This window comes from Rhagoletis pomonella, unplaced genomic scaffold (assembly GCF_013731165.1).
Source record: "Rhagoletis pomonella isolate Grant_MI unplaced genomic scaffold, Rhpom_1.0 Rhpom_scaffold_00006, whole genome shotgun sequence".
NCBI classification, from domain to species: Eukaryota; Metazoa; Arthropoda; class Insecta; order Diptera; family Tephritidae; genus Rhagoletis; species Rhagoletis pomonella.
The window spans coordinates 49,495,542-49,509,532 of record NW_023458560.1 but is presented as its reverse complement, the minus strand read 5'-3'; the positions used below and the strand labels follow the sequence as shown (position 1 = coordinate 49,509,532).

The 13,991-nt window shown below is 39.1% G+C and overlaps 1 protein-coding gene across 1 annotated transcript; it reads right to left on the bottom strand.

Annotated features, from left to right (window-relative positions):
- Positions 1-1,734: 1,734 nt before the first annotated feature.
- LOC118740892 lies at positions 1,735-13,543 on the bottom strand. The gene is made up of 11 exons (XM_036472630.1): positions 12,884-13,543; positions 12,661-12,797; positions 9,578-9,719; positions 9,314-9,487; positions 9,019-9,178; positions 8,737-8,878; positions 8,502-8,660; positions 3,416-3,577; positions 3,175-3,346; positions 2,391-3,105; positions 1,735-2,323 (listed from the first exon to the last, which is right to left on the bottom strand). Exons 1-11 carry the CDS (start codon positions 13,524-13,526, stop codon positions 1,948-1,950), a joined length of 2,982 nt encoding a protein of 993 aa, XP_036328523.1. The 5' UTR covers positions 13,527-13,543; the 3' UTR covers positions 1,735-1,947.
- Between the last annotated feature and the right edge of the window lie 448 nt (positions 13,544-13,991).

The following is a 13,991-nucleotide window of genomic DNA, read 5'->3' as shown; positions in this document are numbered from 1 at the left end:
TCGGAATTCTTTCTGCAAAGTTTCGCCACTAATCGTGAGGGGTTCTGAACCTTTCGGAGCTTTTGGTAACTTCTCGTGCTTTGTTCCGGACTTTTCATGATTTTTCGTGAATTTTCTTGTTCCGAGATAAATTGAAACCTCAAATTAAAACCTACTTTGTTGTTTTCCGAATCTGTTTTTTTGGAACTTTTCGGAACCTTAATGCATTTTTAGGAACATCTCATGATTTTTACCGTTTTTTTCGTAACTTTCAAAATATTATTGAAACTTTTCTGATTTTTGCGCGACTTTAATTTAATAACTAATACATCTTTAAATTTTTTCGGACTATTTTAGGATTTTTGCGATTTTGTTTGGCCCTTAGGAATTAAACGAGCCTAGTTCGAAGCCATCCGAAATTTTCCATGAGCTTTTCCGGATTTTATGAAAGCTTTATTGGGTTTTTCGGAATAGCTTTCATTCTCTCAGATCCTTTTGGGATTCTTTGCCACTTATCGTGTCGTAAGTGTCTTTTCAGAAAATTTTCGCGTGTATCCAAAAATATCGAACTTTTCCAGATTTCTCCAGGATCTCCGGGACTTTTTTTTTGGTTTGTCGAGACCTTACGGGTTCTTTTAGGGACATTTTTAAATTGTCTCGGGAGTCTAGGAGACTTTTTCATGACTTTTATTGATTTTTGTGAACATTTTTAAATTTTTTAAGATCATTTTTTGGTTTTTGGTCACCGTTTGTATTTTATTCCGATAATCTTTTAGAATTTTTTTTTAATTCTTTGGAGGCTTTTTGGTACTATTTGGTATTTTGCGAGATTTTTTTCGGGAAAACTTTGGTTTTTAACGAGACTTTTTAAGTTTTTTTTTGAACTTACAGTATTTTTCCGGGACTTATAGCGGATTTTAACGATTTTTTCAGGATTTTTGGTCGTATTTCCGTACGGAATACTTTCTGAAATTTTTAAGTTATTTTTCGGAATTTTTTTCGTGTTTCGGAACTTATAGAGATATCTTCAGATTCTTTCAGGATTGTAGGTAAATTTTCGGTTCTTTGCGGAATTTTTCGGAATCTACCAAAACTGTTCAAATCTTTTCGTGATTTGTGGCACTTTTAATGTTTTTATCCGCACTTTAAATGATCTGAAGGGGTTTTTTCGGACCTTACGGAATTTTTTAAGGATATCTTGGAATAGTCTCGTTCCGTATACTTTGAGACATTTCGGGAATTTTTCATGAATTATCGAAATTTTTAAGGGCTTTTCGGGGTTTTAAATACATTTTTCCGCTTTTCATGATCTCATGAAGATTTTACGAGAAGTTAGCATATTTCTTCGGGACTTTTTGGGATTTGTGGGATCTTTCGGTAGCAACTGGATTTTTTTTTCTGATCTTCTTGGGATTCCTGGGACATTTTTGTGGATTTTTTCGAAATTCTTCTAGAACGTATTGAGATTATTTCTGAGCTTTTCGGGCATTCCTCGTCGTTTATTTCGGACGGCTAATGAAATTTAATGAATGCTTTTTCGGGACTTCGTGTTGGTTCTGAGATTTCGGTAATTTTTCGCAATTTTCGGGAATTTTCGTCGCTTATTTCGGACTTTTAATGAAATTTAAGAATACTTTTTCGGGAATTCGGATGATTTTCGGGACCTTTTAGGATTTTTGATCACTTTTCATGTTTTTTTTCGCAGTTTAACTTAAATTAATTCCTAAAAAAAATCTAAAAAGCAAAGACCCTCGCAAAAATGTTTGCCTTAAAAAATAAAATGCAAAAATTATCAACTTCTCCTTGCGCGAAACACTAAATGTCTATAAGCTTTTGCTTGCAAATAATCAAATGCCACGTTCTCTCACGAAATTTCTCAATTTTCAACCACTGTAGCTTTGTTGCCCATAGTCGCCTAGTTTTTTTTTCGTAGTTTATCTCTAAATTTCTTATCTAACGGCTGCCAAACTACACCGATGTCGTTATCTGTTCGACATATTGCAGTGGCTTGGAGAGTGATTGTGAGCGTCGATGCCGGTAGCGAGGCGTAGTAGCAGCACCATGTTGTATGACGGTCGTCGCTGCTACACCTCTTTGATGATTCCGACATTTTGTACCGAAGTCATAGCCCAGATCATGGCGCGGCAAGTAGATAACTTCACGTGAAAGGGTATTCGATGAGCCCACTGCTGACGCTGCTGCCGTCCCCGTAACTGTCTTGCATCTGCACAATTGATTACCGATGGTGGAGAGACCTTCCGGCACGCTGCGACTGCGTGAGTTTTGCAAATAGTTGGTGGAGCCTTGATTGCAAGTGCATAGCAGTGGTTGATGCATTTGGGATCTGTGTATGGAATGCAAAAAAGTTCGAGTTTACATATAAAATTTAATTGAGAAAACTCATCCCCCACCTCGGTGACGCTTGCGCCCACAGACAGCTATCGTGACAATTGCAATACCACTGCCCGTTACAGCAATAGGAATTCTGTATAAATGACAAACTCTTCTGCAGTCGCTTGCCCATGCAACGCCCCAAACTCGCATAACGCTGCTGCTCCATGTCACAGTGTGGGCTATGTGGTCGACTTATATCCATCAAGTGACCACGACCACGCGCTGCTGCCGCCGCCATTGCCGCCGGCCCGCCATGTACTGCACAATGTTGCAGCTTATGTAGACTTGGGACACGCCAACGATCAGCAGCGCCACCACCACCGCAATACGCATTGTTGCGACAGAGATTCTCAAAATCCACTTGATTCAAGCTGACACAACTCCGACTCATTAACAAATCAGGCGCTGGATATTCACAGCCATTGTAAACATTAAAGTCCACCACTGGCTCATGAAAGCCATGTAGCTTGCAATATTGCGGGAAGGGGCGCAGTGTGGGTATAGCACCATTCCCATGTTTCTTGTTGTTGTTGTTGTTGTTGCCTTGGTGGGCGCCGGAACTTTGCTCAAACGTTGAGTAGGTCATGAAGAATATTATAATACCGCCTATGGCAACAGCTGCGGAGCATATAAAATATCCAGCACGTCCATAATGCAGTGAGTAGTCATTGAGGAAGCTGGTGAGTGGTATGCTAATGAGCACTGGTATGGACTCGGCACCTTTGAGGAGGCCTAAAAGAAGAGAGGGTTTTTCTTTAGTACAGTCACATAACAAAATTCATATTTCGGTTTTTTACGTACTCCATGCCTTCGAAAACTGCTTCACTTTGATGCGATCTAGCGCTAGTATCTTGAAAGCGTAACGAAATCCACCGAACCCAATGCCATACATCCAACCGAGTATGCAGAACCAGCGAAAACTTACGACGAAGGACAGGCTCAATATGGAAATTGCTATTAACGCAATAAATACCTGGAAAGTGAAAAAATGCAAAATTATACTCATAACCTTTAGTTCTTAATGCAAAAAAGTTGGACTTACCTGAGACACAATTTGTGAGGTTATCATAAAAGTACCTATTCTAAAAGTTTTGCGCAGTATTGTGCCGGCTATAAATACGCCCATTGTGGTGGAGACACCTAAAAAAGTTTGCAGCAACACCAAGTCTTCTATATCGGGACCTTCCTTGGCGACGGTCAATGTCTGAAAGAGGAGAAGAAAATATATTACATTTTCATAAAACAAGTGTATGTACATTAGGGCGGGCCAATATTTTTTGACCATGCGCGTATAGCATAGGAGGATTCTACGTGTACTTCTAAGCAAATTTGCCGAAGAAACCAAAATCAATTAGGGGTTTGACAAATTGCGAAAATAGATTTCGAAGAAAATGTGTAAATTTTCACTGTTGTGCCCTCTAGTCGAAGTTTTAAGAAAAAGATAAATCTAGAAATGGATTCTTCATACCAAAAACCCCACAAAGCATGTTTTATACGAAGTTTAAGCACTTCTTTACGACACTACAGCAAAATGGTAAGAAACCCACTTTCGCAATTTGGAAAACTCCGAATTGATTTGATATCCATGGTTTCTTCGGAAAATTTGCGCATAGTCGAAAAAATTTCCCATAAAAATTGAGCCGCCCTAGTGTACATATATAAAATCTTTTTTGATATAACGCCTGGAACTGAATCCTTTAAGTTAAGAAAACATATAATTAAAGAGATGCTGTAGAAACTTATACTCTCATGGTATACCTTGCTTAGTCCCAATACCGCCCCCAGTCTACTTGTCGCCAGCAAGATTTTGCTACCTTGCATTCCAAGGTCTTCGCCCAGAGCCCGCTGAGCTGACCAAATGCCCATCCGTCCCGGAGCAGAACACAGGAAGTCAGGGGAGCACCCAGACATTCTCTACTCGGCAGCAGTTCTTCAAAGGTTCGCTGTCTTGCCGGCTCATCGGCCATGCAGTTTTCAGCAATTTCGCTGTGACTCGGAAACCAAATGAGCTGAATGCCATATTAATACGATATGATAGACAGTTAGGTCAAGCAATACTTCACCGTTCTCGTACAAACCATCAGAGAGCCAAGAGCCTTGATAGTTGCTTGCCTGTCGGAATAGATATTGACCTTCTTGAAAGGTGATACACTAATGAGCAACCAATCTCAAGCCTCCAGTAATGCGGCTACCTCTGCCTGGGAAACGCTACAGTAATCCGGTAGCCTGAATTTCAGGTCGAGTTCTTTGCAGAAGACAACTCCACCTACCTTCCCATTGAGCTTCGATCCATCCGTAAATACGTTTACAGGACCCCGATTGCATATACTGCAACCTCTCCCAGTCCTCCTTCGCTGAGATATGGGTGGTGGGAAGTCGGCATGCAGTGGTCTGTTCGAGTTGGTAATAACTCGATGCTTTTTAGAATAGTGGCGTGCCCATAGCCATAGCATAGCATTAAGCGCCAGAGTAGGAGTGATTCAAAGTGCCCCAATTATTCCAATTAAGGCTTCTCTTTGCACTCCTTCCAGCTGCTTGACAATGAAGGCCTTGTCTGGAGCGTTCCAAACCATAAGTACCCCATAAAATAAAATTCGCTTAATTATAGTTTCATAGCCAATGAACGACTTTCGGCGAAACACCCAAGAGCTTGCTAATTTAGTCTTCCAGATCATTGTAGTGTTTTCCAGGAATATGGTGCAGCCATTAAGGAATCAGTCGAGGAGTAACATCTACTCTGATATCCAAGCGCAAATCAGGGCCATGCGCTCTAAGCTTGTAGGGGAATGTGTGATCTCTCTTTTGTTTGCGCCAGATTATTTCATAGCCGGACTTATGTGTGATTGAGGCCATATTTATGTAAATATTTATGTTGCAGGAAACTACGTTTCGCATGAATTGCCTGAAAGGAGTATACCCTTGGCTACTTGCTGATTACTCTTGGTTAGATGGGCCACCTCAGCGAACTCTGGGTAAAATTTAGGACACGTGCATATTCGCGATCTTTCTGCCTAAAGGTAGACCGCAGGCGGTGAAGAGATTTTGTTGGGCTCACTCTCAATTCTTTTTGTTTTATCGATAGGACAGTGTCTGATGGGTATTTTCATGGTGAGACAAAATATCAAACACGATGTGCATGTCGCAGCTGCTTAGAGGTTAATGGGGTGGAGTCACGCAAAATTTCCTCATAAGTTGCCCGGCTTTAGCGAATCTGTGGTCTAAAAACCTTGAGCATCCGCATTTTTTAATTGGCCCTCAATGAACGCTTTATTGTCGATGCATTTGTAGCTTAGAAAACATACGCTCAGGTCATGAAAAAAACTCTGTATTTGCGAAGATCAAATACTTCTGTGTAGAAGGACCTTTTTCCAAAATCTACACTTGATCCTGAGGTATTATCATACCAAACCGATAAAAGTAAATAGAGGACTAGTCACTCAAGCCGCCTAATAGTTAAAAGAGAGGTTTGCAGGTCGATGACATTCGAAGAACTCCTAAACTTACGCGCGAGTCGAGGCGTACCCTTCACTCGGTTGTACATTGTATATTTACTATGACTGAATCAGCCGTCTTACTTGCCGTCCAGTGTGCCCAAAGTTCTTAGAGTAGACCAATACCAAAGCTCCGTTTGCTAATTAATGTATAAAATTGACCAATGCCCCTTCGGAGGTATACAGAATAGCGTGTAGCGCCTTATGGTGCTCATTGTTTATTTTGAAGCGAACGCTAAGAGTCCTCTTTCCGTCCCGTCGGAAGTCTTTGCCTCAAGCGTCTTTCACCAGGGCCGGTCGGCGAGTGGTCTTAACATTTGTTCAGGCGTCGGGACCACTAATCCTTGTTGCCAGTGAAACAGTCATAACCATATCCCTGTTGGAGTTCTTTCTGGGACAAATAAAATTCCAAAATCGGAGTACCATACTTCCTAGTTCGCTGATGCTATGCTCAGATTGGTTACCTTGACCCGGTTAACAATAAAAGCTAAATTTTAATCTCAGTATTGGATTAGGGTTTGCGTCATTAGCTCAACAGTTCCCGAGACTAGAGTGATTGCATAGCCATTGGCTCTGCCGAGAATTCAGGTTGCCTTGCCGATCCCACTTTATAAATTAAATTGCTCTTTTTGCGCAAAAACAAAACTTTAGGTGGGGAAAGTATTTATATGTAGTATATAGCCATTTACATACTTATGTATATGATATTTTGCCTTTCACATCTACCAGTCTGATCATCAGCCCTTGTGAGACCTGCATTGCTGAGCCAGAGATTCTGGAGGAAGTAATCTTGGATTACGTCGATTCGAGGGAACTCACTATCCTCCATGAAGCTGACACCCGGACCAAACTTGGGCCGCTTAATTTCAACCAAGTCGCTGTTTTAGAATGCGAGCAAAAACACAAAGAAATCCGGCACAAGGGACGTACCTTTTGAACTCCGGCTTTGAGTCGAGCCCCGAATTCTCAATGCAGCAGTGCCTGTTTCTCTGCTAATAGTGGTTTTAGAGGGGTAAACAGGAAACAACTTTAGCTTGTCGGGCTCAATTGAATATTTTTGAATAAAAAATTAACACATTTTGTTTAGTGGAGTGGAGGAATAGGGAAAAGTCCACCGCAATAGTCCCGAAGCTGAAGCTGAAGCTTCACATGGTAGTCGCCAGTGTAAGATTTGACCCATCTAGCTGCTTTTAATTCTGTAATTCGAAAACTATTGAAGATAGATTAATGAAATTTTGCACAAGGTACGTTATAAGATAGGCGAAGCTTTTTACAAAAAATTGGTAATTTATAGTTATTTTCACGCCACCCTATTATATAACTGCAATTTTAAAAAATGCAAAAACTGAAATATTTAACTAACTACAAAGGCTAAAATGCCCAAAATTTATATTTAGAATTTCCCTATAACAAGGAATTATAAACTGGCAGAAATGGACTTAAAAATAAATAAATATTTTTTTTTTAATTATGGGCGTGGAAAATATCGATAAAAAAGTCAAGTTGGGTCAACAAAATTCTGTTATAAGTTCAATATTTCTTGCTCTATTTACAAAAATGGGATACCATTGGAAATGTAATGAATCAGGCTTTCTCTATTCAACGCAAAAATAAAGAATTTGTCTCGGTCGAGATAAAATGCAAATGAATTACTCGAAGAAAATTAAATTCCCAGTAGGCCAGAAAAAATAAAATTTCATCAAAACCTGCACTTTCCAGCAGCTAAAATTGTGTTGTTTAAAGTCTAAGAGGAGTGGCAAATAAACTGAGATACAAACTTTATCGAATAGTGGCGGATAACGAGTTTTCGGGTCTAATAAAAATAATAATTTGTTATAAATAAGTCTAAGTCAACATCGTTTTACTTTAACATGAAATACTCAGTCCTAGTTTACTAAATTCCCAAAAACGTATATTCATTGAAAACCATACCTAAAAAAATAAGACCAAAATGATATTTTAGCAATTGTTGCATAAATCACATAACACCGACAAATTAAACATTGAGATTCCGTTTCAAATATACAAGTTTAAATATTATTGCGCTCAGTAATTTTCCAAATCAAACCCCGTCCCGCCATACATTTTGATTTAAATTTTTTAGTTGTTATTGCTTCGTCTTTATCAGGCATTTCAAAAAACATTCTTGACGTTGTTTTGAAATTCGGCGACATAAAATAATGTAATTAATCTTTTCTAGAATATGGAAATGATACACTGTGGGCCGTTCCCTGTTCAAGAATACATTTGCGTATATTGTTTCACCTTGTGGTCGGAAGATTTGTGGGGAGGTAGTATCAGCTCAAGAGAACAGAGCGAGTAGTAGTATAGACCAAAGTTCGATGCTATTGCTCAGGCAGAATCCTCACTCTGTTCAGCCTCTCCGGGAGTTGAAGGCGAGGCAGCCGAGACATTACCGTATCAATAGTCTGTTATCATCCGTTCCCAAGGACTTGGACTGGCCGTTCTGTACCAATTCTTTAGGGGCTTTTACTTCATTTCGTTTGAAAATTAAATAGTAACTTTATACCTACTTTTCAATAACAATTTCTTTCAACCAACCTAGAGTAAAAGCCCTCCTGCATATATTTTCCGCATGGTTTGAAATCCCTGTATTGAATGATCTTAAAAACTTACCATTGAGATCATGGGTGTATAGATACCCAATCCCGCTACAGCAGCTGATACCAGTAGGATTTTCACATTGGTTGATTTGAAGGGTGATATGTCGAGGAATAAATAACGCACCGTCCTTTGTTCGTTTGTTACCAAAGATTTCGCTTTATTTTCGCGCATCTGTGGGGGAAAAATAAGATTTTGTAAACATTTTTAGAAAAAAACATTTCGAGGATGAAATTGATTATCTGCAAACCTTCTTTCGTTGATTTTTTAAATGTTGTATGGCGCGCCGTTGTGGGTGATATAGTGATGCGGGTCTATATAATAAACCCATAAAGAAACTAACCGCTACAAGGCCAGCCACAATTTGGAGACCGACACGCCAGCCAGCGTTTCTGTAAAACAAAAAAAAAGGAAAAAATTAACTTTATTACTTTATAGAAATTTTACCAAAGGCTTCAAGGCTTTTTTCCAATTCAGGGTAAGAAAAGAGTTAAGCAATATGTATTTGAAATTTAAAATACCACCAACTTACCCAACACCTTCCCGTAATATCACAGAGAATATCGATATGCCCACTCCCTCGCCCGACATGGCGATCATTTCGACAAATTGCCTACGGCGCTTAAAATAGTTTCCTAACATTATTGTGGACGATTCACGAACCATTGCCACTGCAATACCAAAAACAATACCTGCAAGTGGGATATATGAAAACAATTAAGTTTTTTAAATAAAAGTTTAGTTTAAATAGGAAATGCATTTAAAATAAAGTGAAATTAGAATTCCATACTTGGATCCCCTTTTTTGAAGGATTACTTTACACTAACCATAACTAAAAAATATTTGTCCCAACTCCGTTGCAAAAGAGGTGAATAGTACACCTAGAGGTAGCACCAGTCCACCTACTACGGCCATCAGTCGCGTCGATTTCTTTCGACAAAATGTAATCACAAATGGAGATAGTAACATAGAAATTGACCAATTCAAAGCACCAACCCATTCTGAAAGAGAATAAATACTATCAGTTTTAACCAGAGAGAGAGAGAAAGAGAAAGAAATATAAGACTTCTAATAAAACAAAAATCGCTTACCAATGCCGTTTGAGTCTCGTAGATGTTCTATGGCGTAGAAAAGCAGCAGTCCGCTTGACAGTTGCAGACCCGTTGTTAAGATGTGGACCAAAAATGCTATGCCACAAATGATCCAACCCCAACCGCCATCCGGATAGAAGTACTAGAAGTAAATGAAAGTTGTGGGTTTTTAAAATTTGTTTAAAAGAACACTGTTTTGTCTCTATGCGATACGTTGAGAACTGATAAGGACTATATTGTAATCTCAATTCTAAACAGATATCGAATTGCTTTACAGGGCAATCTATATACATATATAATACGCGAAGGGGTTTTTTATTCAGGATAAAAGATATGCGCCATTCGCTCGATTTTCAAAAATAGGACGTCAAATTAAAGCGCTTGGCCTGTAGATATGCAAGCTGGTTTTATTTTTTCGAACAGAGTTGCCACCTGTAGAACAATTGAATAAAAATTATTTAATAAGCAATGCCATCATAACCGCACCGTTCGTTTGATTTTCCAAATTCAAATTATTTCAAAAACTAAATCATTTATTACAAAATAAGTATAAGTCAAAATGGTTTTTAAAAGCTTTGTTTCTGAAATTAACTGTGAGAGTGTTGCCACCTGTTTGAAAAATCAAATTAAATTTTAGACAGGGAAATTAATTAGGTAATTTAAAAATATTCTCCACAGGGGTCCAGACGAAAGGGGTTTAAAAAGGTAGTAATTTGAAAATGTTTTGAAAAGGGTTGCCACCTGCTTTAAAAGTCGAATTGAGCTTAAAACAAGTTATATGCAGTATTATATATATATATATATATTAAATGAAAGAGTGCTAAGAAATCTTCACTTTGAACATTAAAATATTGTTTGGTGGTTTGAAGAGAGTTGTCAGCTGTTGAAAATTTTAAATTCACATGAGTAAGTTTAATAAATTACTAAAAGAGGTGATTCAATCGTTTATGTGGTTGAGAAGGATTTATATCTAAACTGTATTTAGGAGAGTTGCCAGGTGATAAAAAAATTTAATTCAATTTAATTCATCAGTTAATTGAATTATATATCAAAGATTTCAGTTTGAAAATTTATAACAACATTTTTAACAATTTTATTGAGTTCGAGGCCGTTTTTTTTCTATTTTAAATCATTATATTCATTATTTTGTTTAATTTTGTTTTAATTCTTAGAATCTATTATTTAAAAAGGAAAATAATTTTTTTTTAGCTTAATTAAATTTTTAGAAAATATTATTTTTTTGTAAACTTCATTTTCTCTTAAGGTTTGTATTTTATTGGTTTAAGAATAAAAACTTATTTATTTTATTTTAATTAATTTTTAGGATCTCACGTTGACTTTATTTTGTCCATTTTTAATTAAATTTTTTTTTTAATTTTTAGATTTTGTTTTAAAAATAAAAAGTTTTCTTTTCAATTTTGTCTACTTTTTAAGCAATATTTTCTTATTATTTGACTTAATTTTTTTTTTCTTTTTCTAACTTAATTTTTTGATTTTATTGTTTTTTTTAATATATATTTTTTTGATTTCATTTAATTTTTAAAAAATGTATTTATTTTTGTAATTTAATTGTCTTTTATTTATTAGTTTTGATTGTTTTAAAAAGAAAAATATATATTTATTTTTTAATTTATTTTAATTTTAAAAGAACTTGCTGCTGAAAGGCGAACATAATAACGCTAAGGGCTCCTCGCTAGCAAATATTTCAGTTAGTCTTTCGAAAGACAGTAAAGGGCTTTCAAATAGCTGCCAGAATTGGCAATTGTCTTACCAAAGACTTTTGTCTTTCAAAACAGTGTGGTGAGTTGAAAGACAGTTTGCAGAATTGCCTTGTCAAAATAAAATATATCATTTACTATGATATTCTAAAAGAAGTCAGCGATAACTAAAAATCAAAGTTGTTATAGCCATAATATTCGATCCTTCAATAGCAATCGTATCCGAAGTGCTATCGTTGTCGTCAAAACGGAAAAAAATGCATAGAAATAGTGGAGGCACATGAACCTTCATACTTCCAATAAAAAAAATAAATACTTTTCTCTCGCGAAGGCAGATGCTGAATGTATCTTTCTCATTCCGACTACCGAACTCCACTAGCATCTTCCAAGCGAAAGTACTGGGAATCGAGAGGGCATGCAAAGCCTTAGAGAGAAACTGCGTAGGGGTAGAAAAAGCATAAATGTATTTTCTCAGATAGCCAAGTGGCACTACAGGCACTTCCCTCACCGTTAAGCTCGACATCAGAGTCAGTAGGCATCTTTTTAATTGGGTTTCCCGGTCATAGGAATATACATACACGGTAATGAGATTGCTGACGATTTGGCTTAGGTCGACACATCTTTTGATGAATCCGACGCAGAGACAATAAACCGTCCACTCGTACTCATCGGAAAAATCTTCAATAGTGCAAAACTGCGAGGAATAAGTATATGGACGCAGTATGACAGGTTAATTAACACGATAAAGAGACATTTGCCCTTTCGCGAACATGCAGCCAAAATGGGCTTCCGTACAACCCACGGTGCCGCAGCTGTAATCCACAGGGAAGTAAGGATACGGTCCTACACTACCTTTACAGGTGCCAGCATAGCCACGCATAGGGCATGTTACACTAGGGAGTTTCTTCATCCAAAGTTTTACGGAGATCTCCAAGTGCACTATTACTAACATAAATAGATTCAATGGTACTAGCTTTCTGATATAAACTCATTTAATTTGTTCACTGAGAGGGATTTGTCTTCTTTGGCTTTATTCGCACTATTATCTTTTCGGATTAGAAATTCCTCGATCAGACTACTTTTAGCAATAATTAAGTAAGATACAGTTAAGAACAAGTGACACAAAACATCTTTAAGGTTTCAGTATTCTCAGCTCTGATATTTCCTACCTAGCTTATTAAGTATATCGTCTCTAAATGGCACGTATATATACGAAATCTTTTAAAATAGTTTCGGTAGAACTTCCGCCATATACAAATCTTACGTTGAAATCGGCTAGGTATACACTTTTTTTGAGTTTTAAAAATAATTCAAAGAAAATACAATACCAAAGCGAAAACTAATATCTCCAAAGTGTGAACTCACCTGCCTAATCCCCGCCGTATCAACGCCAGTACGCCGCAGCGCCGGTATATTCCGATGCAGCATGTGAAACTCGCGGTCATGGAAGCCTGGAAACGCCGTGTCCTCCTCATCGATCAAATGTGTGCCATGTTCATAGCCTACAAGACCAAAAGCAAAACAACACCAAAAAATTTTTATCTCTGCGCAGTAATCCGCCATCAGCGTGCAGCAAAATCCAACTCACCAAAATAACAGCCATTGGACACCAAAGGCTTATGACTGTCATGTAGCAGCGCGGCGCGTGGGTACTGCTGATGCGGTTGCGCCTGTTGCTGCTGTTGGCAGGTGTGGCCAGCGCCAACGCTAACGCCACCACCATACATGCAAGCGGGCGCCGCTGCCACCGCCGCTGCTGCTGCTGCTGCAGCCGCTTGATTTGCATTGTAGAGGTGACAGCAAGGCGTTGCAGCTGCATACTGCTGGCTGGGGGGATGCCAAGTGTGACTGCCACTAACACCTACACCCAAACCGCCACCTCCAGCACCAGCAGGCGGCAAATGGCGCGCACAATACGAGCGCTGTGGCGTATCCAAGGGTCCGGCCGCGCCTGCCGGCGGCAGTGTTGCATAGCTGCCATAGAGATCCATATTGTGTAGCGCCGTGATGGAACGCGAATGTGAAAGTGCACATTGCTGACGCTTTATTGTGCCACCGAGACCAGCCACATGTGGCGGCGGCTGCTGCTGTGTGCTATGATCGATATGATAATGAACACTTGATTGCCGTAGACAACGATTTGAGCCATAAAGTTGGTGGCGCGTGACTGTTTTCATTGCAGCGTTGGTGGTGGTGGAGGCAGCAGCGGCGTTTGTCGCGACTGTGGCCATTTTGCTGTTGCTGCCGCTAGGCGATGCTGTATCTGGACACTGCGCGCCGCTACTCTGTGGTGGCAAGGGCAAAGGGCGCTGCTGGTAATCGTAGCCGATGGCGTCGCGAGACAGTTGTGGCGCTTGCAAAGGCTGTGGTTGTGATTTTGTTGGCTGCTCCTCGTTTGCGACAGCGCTCGGTTGCAAACTAACGCTGGAGCCTAAATTGGAGAGGCGTGGGCAGGAAACCCACCAAGTTACTGGTTGATTATTGAATCTACAACTGCGACACAAGTAGCGCGACGCGGTCACAGCCGGCGTGGCAATGGACGATGCCAATTTCTGTTGCAATTGCTGTGCTCTGTAAGCTCTAGAGGCGGTTGCGGGCTTGTTGGATACAAACGCTAAGGAGGAAGCTGTGGGCGCGGTCGCTGAGACAAGCGTTGTTGTTGCTTTTGTTGCGTTCGCTAACGCTGCGCCTACGGC